The 8,378-nt window shown below is 45.8% G+C and overlaps 2 protein-coding genes across 2 annotated transcripts in view; one reads left to right on the top strand and one right to left on the bottom strand.

The window, feature by feature from the left end:
* Positions 1–745: 745 nt before the first annotated feature.
* Positions 746–4,436, top strand: SARC_05264 (hypothetical protein; the record flags this gene model as incomplete). The annotated part of the gene is made up of 3 exons (XM_014300876.1): positions 746–763; positions 827–1,708; positions 1,873–4,436. 3 exons carry the CDS (start codon positions 746–748, stop codon positions 4,189–4,191), a joined length of 3,219 nt encoding a protein of 1,072 aa, XP_014156351.1. The 3' UTR covers positions 4,192–4,436.
* A 484-nt stretch (positions 4,437–4,920) lies between these two features.
* Positions 4,921–8,378, bottom strand: part of SARC_05263 (hypothetical protein) — a 5,416-nt gene continuing 1,958 nt past the window's right edge. Inside the window, exons 3-6 of the mRNA XM_014300875.1 lie at positions 7,802–7,996; positions 7,124–7,282; positions 6,084–6,213; positions 4,921–5,668 (exon numbers count right to left, since the gene is read on the bottom strand). Coding sequence (XP_014156350.1) covers positions 5,399–5,668; positions 6,084–6,213; positions 7,124–7,282; positions 7,802–7,996 — 754 coding nt within the window. The 3' untranslated portion in view covers positions 4,921–5,398. The remainder of the gene's footprint in view (positions 5,669–6,083; positions 6,214–7,123; positions 7,283–7,801; positions 7,997–8,378) is intronic.

Raw genomic sequence — 8,378 nt, 5'->3', positions numbered from 1 at the left:
ATATATATATATATATATATATAGAACATATATATATAATATATATATTATGTTATAATATATATATATATATATATATATATATATATACTATAAACATATGTTCATCTGCATATATACATTTATGTATAATATATATAAATATATATATATATTATATATATATTCGTACGTCTAACTTCAATTAATCACTGGAGCATTGTCGTTCACTACAGAAGTGAAAGATAGTCTGATGATATGGCGTTGCCATGTACTGTCTGTCAGGCGCTAGGCACAGAAGCTTGTCCTTGCAAAGAGCGTGTGTATTGTTCCGTTAGCTGTCAGGTATGTGATTCATTTCAATGGGTTCGTTGTATGTTCATATCTGCTAGCTACTGTTTCCCTGTTGATGTGTGACCCGTATGTCCTGTGAGAACGTACTGTCTAATCGAAAGATTCTGAACCGAAGGTTGTCACAGCGGCGTGGAATCATATCAGTCGTTTTGTCGGAAATATAGGTTTCTAACAATTGATAGCCAGATCATCCAACTGATCCTTCATTCAAGATAGTGAGTCATCACTGTTTCATCTGGAAAGTGAAATTTGGCAATCCCAGTTTCCATATGAATCCAGTCATGAAATCCCGATACGTGATCTTTGGATAGCTAGCACATATGTAGAAATTAGTCAATTATGTGGAATCTCGGATTCGCTTGCCAGCAGTTACTTTATAATAGTTTCAGAAACGAATGTGTGGACTGTCGAAATGTTCGAAAGATTTTCGGTAAGCAGACATCATGCGCCGCTTAATCGGGACTTATATATTTTCTTTCTGTACTAATGCCAGCGCACGGACTGGTACGACTGGGGCCATGAAGACGCCTGCCTATTCCAAAGTGACGATGAAGAGGAAATTGACGACGTCGGTGGCAATCCTCAGTCTGCGCAGCCAAACACCGCGTGCGAAGTCACTGCGAGTGCACCGCTCACCCACACACAAGCGAACGAACCAAAACCCACCGATACTCGGCCGAACGAACCACAATCCATAGGAACCATCTGTGAGCCCACGCATACCTTTGGCGATTCAATCAACACAAGCACTGCTCCTCGCAACACCTCAATCCAACTTGCGCACGATGCCGGTGATCAGGTTGGTATGCCCGGACAATCTGAGGTTGAACTGTCGGGTGTGGACCAATCCTTAGCGCCACTCGGTAGTCACTCTGGTCGAGTCCTGCAGACTAGTATAGCACAAAGCAATCAGTCTGAGCCGTATCCCATACATCCTTTAAAACTGCACCATCAGTCAACTCAGAAACCAATCCAGGTCAACCCCCAACCTGTCGAAACCAAACCACTACCTCTCGAGGTGAAGCCACAAGCAAGAGAGGAAGAGCCACGTCTCAGTGCATCGGTACAATTACCATCGCTGACCGATGATTCGAGTATACCTGATCATCCAAGTACACCTGATAATTCAAGTACACCGGATAATTTTTATATATCAAGACCGAATGCCGTTTCCAAGAAAAACGGTAGTAACGGATCGGCATCCGGGTCCGTTGGTGGCGGTGCTGTATCTACTTGTGACATCACCGCCGCCCAAAGGGCTCAACCCAAAGATACGGCCATCGACCTAAAACTCGTAAAGTGTGACGTATGTGGACGCGATAGTTTCTGGCTTTGCAAATGCAAAGGGCGTCGGTTCTGCGGACGCGCATGTCAGGTATGTACAACAACTGTCCGTCCAACACTTTTAGGGTTTCAGGTCTTTGATACAGATGAATGATTGAGCGCGACTCATGTTTGTGGATTAATTTGACTCGCGGATCGTTTTGTAACTACTCATTTCAATCTGCTGAACCGATTGCTATAATGTTCTTACAACAGCTGAAGGATTGGAGAGCTGGACACAGGGCAGTGTGTGCGAATCGCACAAAAGACTCCACGACAAAAATCAGTTCAAATCACCCGTGTCATGGTTGTATGGCACATCGGAAAGTGAATGATGACAACGGTACAAGAGCCAAAGATGTTGTCCACAGCAGCAAGCAGAAGAGCGCACACGATGGCACTAACGGTATTCAGCGAGAGGAAATACACTTTGGTGAAAGCGCCAGTACGGGTGATCGCAAAATCACGGCAGTGGATACCTCATTGCGGCTTAACCACTATCCCGCGCAAACGAGCACAGTCGGCGCACAGTCTGCCGCATGGATGGGAAATCCGGGAGTTGAGTTTCCTCGCCAACTGAAGGAAGAACATTTAAAAGCTCTAAGAGTATCATGTCCAGTATGGGGTTGCCGTACTAGTTTTAAGAATACGCGGAATCTAGGTACGCACAAGGCTAAATTTCATCCGAAAAGAGTGGCTGATACTCTCCGCAACACAATCAACACTGACAACAAGACAGACGTTCCAACAGGTGATGCTACCACTATACCCAACACAATCAACACTGAACACAGCACAGTTCATACCACCAATAATACAGTAGACACTGAGGGCAACACATTTGAGACCGTATCCGAGATGCCCGAGCCTCTGGCCTACAGGTGTGATGTTGGCCCAACGGGAAATAAGACACTGCTGCAGTGTGCAAAGGTAAAAAACCCCAAAAACTCACAAGGATACGAAACCATGACTTCAGGTCCGCTACTATCGTCTGCAGTGCCGATGAAGGCCTTGACAGGCAAGCCCCATGAGCATAACAATGAGCATTGTCCTAATACTGGATCCTCCCAGCCTCCTAACGGGGTCAAATCTGCCCTTGCTTCTGTACCCGAACGTACCAATTTTTATCGTGAAAATAGCTCCAATGAAGCCGCAGTGACAAAAATCCACCGTTCGTCGATAGAGACTGTATCGGTGGATACGGCTACGACAAATACGGACATGACGGCGTCGGGAGTTCCAAAGCAAGTTGGACCAAAAGCACATTGCGGTCTGAGTTTTAAATGTGTGGTCGCAGATTGCTGTGCGATATTGGCAGATGCTAATCGGTATCGCCAGCATATGCGAGACTCTCATTGGGAAGAGTACAGGCGAAGAACCCCTTATGCATGCCAAGAGAAAGGCTGCGACAGTCGCTACACGAATGAGGACAAATACAAACAACACAAGATAAGCCACGCGAAGCTTAAACTTAAAAGAGAGGTGACTGGTCAGCAGACCCCTGGTCTAACGAAGACAGACGATCAAGTGGCTGCGAGGCGAGCAGCTGAGAAGCGAAAGGATACCACAGGGCCGAAGGCAGTTACTCAGGAGAGCTACAGCGCATCAGTCGGTGCGCCAATGGACAGGACACCGTCTGAGTTTACAATTGTTCCGAGTGCGGTGTCGCATAGGGCTTCTGGACCTGACAATATCCCACAACGCAATGGACATGCGTCGCTTGCGCTTCCTAGTACGAGGGGCGCTGCAGTTTTAAAGCTTGAGGCCCTGCAATCACACAGGATTCAAGAGCCCACCACACAACAAGGAAAGTCAGCAATACCTCAGACACAGCGCAAGGAGACCATACCAACACCAAGTGGGTCTAACGCTCGACAGTCACAGAGCAACAGGATTGCTGAGCCCACCAGACACCAAGGAAAGTCAGCAATACCTCAGACACAGCGCAAGGAGACCATACCAACACCAAGTGGGTCTAACGCTCGACAGTCACAGAGCAACGGGATTGCTGAGCCCACCACACAACAAGGACAGTCAGCAATACCTCAGACACAGCGCAAGGAGATCATACCAACACCAAGTGGGCCTATACCTCCACCGTCTCTGAGTAAGTGTGCTGCCCTATATCCTCAGAACGTGCCTGTGCCTTCGAAAATGCCTGTGGCTGTCTCATTGCCTGCGTGTCTATCACAGACTGTGCGCAACGGCCCAATCTCAATGTCCACCAATGCTGCGGAACGTATCGGCCTGTCGGTTGTTAAGAGTGCTAGGCATTTGGGAGCGAACTCCGAAACTCGTCCGCAACTATTGACCAAAAGTATGGCCACGGCGGAGGTAATCTGCATCAGCTCAGATGACAACGATGTCATGGCGCAGAGTGCCAGACCAGTCCCAATTACTCAAGCCCCCTCCAGCGGTGAAAGAAAGCGCGCACGGACAGATAAATATTCCCTTGCAAACCAGGACTCAGACGATAACGATATATGCAATACCACGATGAAATCATATTATGCGTCTCGGTCTCACATAGGATAGGTACTCGCTGAAACGTGGGACCATATCACGGTTTGACTTGGCATCTGACCTCCCGTGCGCAGAAATAAAAGTCAGCTGTAATGAATATCCATGCAAGCACCTGACACTTGTGTCTCCATTGGTGCACTATACATGTGCCGGCGGTGTTATAAGAATGACAATACCCTCGCAATTGCAACCAAATCGAAGGGTTAATGGAGCACGAAATACTACTATCTACGGTCTGAAAGAATTCACTATAAAATATCTCACGAATGTCTATTTCATCTGATTCATTTACTATGAAAATAGCTCACATATATCAATCCTACTTGATCCATCTAAGTTGAGTGTCTTTTGTGCTTATGCCCCATCAATTCAGGTGCGTCTACACACGCGACATCGAGAAACCAACATGCAGTAAAAATCACCGACTTTATGCGTTTATTTTAAACTAAAACCTCTCTCGCACTAAAAAGAAAGGTATCTATAAATGAACATTAACGCACTACAAAGGGATGGTACATATGAATTTAGATTTCATAACAGGGGATGGTTTGAATTTTCGACGAGACAATAATCTGTAAAAGATTACTGAAGGAAATGAGAATTGATGTAACTAGTAAAAACGGCTAGCTCACGCACTACAAATGTCTAATATTCTGCGAATTACAAACATCTTGAAAATGCATATGGCCACTGCCCACCAATTTGTGCTGCTGTAGAATGTGCGACGTTGCGCTAGGTGGTCTTTTGCTCTGATCTGTACTTTAATTGGATCCTGCAGGGGTTTAGACCGAACCACTGGGCCGTGAAGCCATGGGGCTGGTATGGAATAGGGTGCAGCAAGAATTCCGTGCGATTTCTAATTCCACTGATTCTCCCCCGAGTATTCTCTGCATGGGTGCGCTGCGATTGGCAACAACAAACTACTTCATGTTGCATTGGCTAATTCCACCCTCGATAATTCACAATTAGTCACCCTCTATAACTCACAGCTAGCCACCCTCTATAATTCACAACTGACTTGCACTGTAACACATGTCTGTTGCAGTGCTACTGACATTTAAATCTGTTTGCATGTGTTCTATTGGATTATCTAAATGTTGCATGTATTTTACGGAGACACAGAGGTACAGAACTGCTTCACGAAGTAAAGACTCGCTTGTTGCAGCAGCAACTGATCATAGGCAGCCGCACATGTCTCTGGCTGCTTGTCCACAACATATCAGCACAGCCCTCCCTCCTCGTCTTCGTCCTCGTCTTCGTACGCTTCTGCGGGCTGTGGGGTGATATTGCTTGCTTGCTGGTCTGCATGGATAGGCGCTTGCGCAGCTGCCGCATCGGATGGTAGCCCTTCGGCCGTGGTTTCCGTTGGTGATATATCTGCAGCTCTCGCATTCTCTTTTTCGCTCGCGGGTGTTGGGGTGTCCACAGCCGACTTCTTCTTCTTCATACCAGCTCCAGGCACGCGCAGGCCCCGCGCAATCTTTGCCACCTAAACAGATGAACGGAGAGAGAATGTGCCATGTTACAACCCATGCCTCCACCCAGATTGGTGTGAGCATCAGCATACCATCCACAGTGGCCGAGGTGCTCGATCGTACTATAATCGATACATTCTGCACTGCTGTTGTGTGACCAGTCACCCATTGGTAAGGAGTCTGTCTCTTGCCCAGAAATCTGTAATCTTACAATACCAACGAATCGTTGCGCGGAAACCACTAGGTACCATATAGTTCCATGCAAAAGCTAGATGTAGTACCAGACAATGATACAGAACTATCCACATAACTGTGGCAACAGCTGTAGGAACATTTCGAACAACAGAATACATCTCACGGCACACGTTTCACAATCCATTATTTCACGGTATGAAACGGATAAAATGCTGCTCGTCATACAAAGCACACCTCGTTGTCAAGGTAACCAAAACGTTGCTTCTTGACAGTCGCCTCCATCAGTTCTTGGTCTCCTTCATCGTATGCTTGTATTACGTGATCCGCAAGACGTCCATCGTCAGAATTTGACCACCCAGATTTCCTGATTTGGAAGGCGCAAGTTTGGTATAGACCAAAAAAATCAAAAACTTTGGGACTCTGTATCGGTGCGTGTAAACCACTGTGATCATCGTTCTAGCAAAATATTGCTATTGCTAATGGAGGTGGTCTTTACGATTTTAGGATTTTGTATGAAGTGTGTTTAGATATGAACGTATACGTGGTGTGTTTAGCATATGCACGTATACGTGGTGTGTTCAGATGTGCACATATATGTGGTGTGTTCAGAGATTAATGTATACGTGGTGTGTTCAGATATTAACGTATGTGTGGGTGTGTTTAGCATATGCACTTATGTGTGGTGTGTTTTCTGTTCAGCATATTTAGTTGTTGTCCGATTGCTGTTCGATGACTTTGGATGTTTAGGATCAGCAATACACAACGCATGCCAAGCATCCTTTGGACGTCACAATATGTTTATCATAAATATCCCAACGGTCACATTACCTCATCCTTACTCCAATACACCGTACGCCCACACAAACTCATCTCTCGCTCAGTGGCCACCAAATGAACACTACATGATCTGCAGGCTTTCAGGGTTTTAGGGTTTTGCACCAATGTTGCACAGAAATCACTGGTGGGGTATAATAAACACACAGCGGAATACAAGGAAACATCCACTCACAAATCAATATGCGCCATGGAATACTTGAGATCAATTGATTGCCTCTTCAGCTATCGAATGGCATGGATATCAGCAAGATTGTTCGCATGATTGAGCTGCAATGTCCGATTGGCACATGGCGAACACTACGTCATGGAAAACCACACTCCCCAACTCACCAATTGTCCACCAAACACATCGCCAAACAAATACAAAGGTCCTTTGTACTTACACGGCCCAGGTATCGCTTTGTACTTACATGGCCCAGGTATCGCTTTGTACTTACATGACCCAGGTATCGGCCTTCTCATTGGCAGCAACCAGATCACCCATGCGCAAGTAAACGATAACGATTGACAGATATACTTGGTACACTTTCTCCATCACATCAGCGCTCGTGAATGCGTTGGCCTGTAGATCCAACAACTTGATTGCCTCGGCAAATCTGATGGGACGCGAAACTAGAACGAGTCAGTTACACGAAAACCGTCGATTGGTCTATGGCGACAGGGGCACTGCGGGACTCAACAGTCAGTAGTGCAACGGACAAACAAGAACTGGAGACAAACACGTTAGAACAAAACATAACTTTGCTGGACTTTGCACATGGCCAATTGGAGAGGTAAAATACACCGACACTCCCCAAAATTAATGAGAAGAATGAGCGGTTGGTAAATAGATGCAATCTTGTGCTCAATCCGCTTAGTAGCACAACCATGGGCGAAAGCTCTTATGAAGCAAAAGTGAAGCTTCAGCTAAAAAGTTGACGCCAATATAATTTTCCGAACGTACAATTGGAGAGCAGATTGACCAGTTGAGCAGAATTCAACAAACAAAACAGCTGAACGTACACGCATAGGTTTCTAGAAGCTTATCGGAACACTCAAAATCCCACACTATATCTCAATAGTGCAGAGACTATACGCGAGGACCCAACAACGCTCACTCCACCCACATGACGTACTTTTGATTCTGCAGGTGCAGCATGGCCGCTTTCCTGTAGCACTCGCCGCATTGTGCGTATTTCTCCTCATCGTTGTACAAGTCGGCCGCATCCACGTACATATCTATTGCACGGTCGGGTTCTACTTTCTCTATGAATTTGGCGCCCTTTTCGAGTGTCAAGCCTGCTGTATCATTGGACCCGAATTCTCTATATCTACAAAACAAAAGTATATATAACAGCCGCGATTGCGTTAGTATCATGAACAACATACCTTCCGCAGAAAACGGGATGAGCTGGATGGTCAATACTGCGGTTAAAATATATGGGTAAATATATATATTGCTCATTGCACCAAAAAGCAAAAAAAAATTGCATCCCTCTACAAGAAACAGACTTTCACACAGCCAATACACGACCAGTAGTATACAAGTGTTGAGTGATATGTAGTACACACATTGAGGACTGGTGTTCCCCTGGTGGTATAGTAGGGAATGGTGTGTGCACCTGATGAGTATCATTGAGGACTAGTGTCTCCCTGGTGGTATAGTAGGGAATGGTGTGTGCACCTGATGAGTATCATTGAGGACTAGTGTCT

This window comes from Sphaeroforma arctica (assembly GCF_001186125.1).
Source record: "Sphaeroforma arctica JP610 unplaced genomic scaffold supercont1.330, whole genome shotgun sequence".
Taxonomy (NCBI): Eukaryota; class Ichthyosporea; order Ichthyophonida; genus Sphaeroforma; species Sphaeroforma arctica.
The sequence above is the reverse complement of the archived record's forward strand: the minus strand, read 5'-3'. Positions and strand labels throughout refer to the sequence as shown.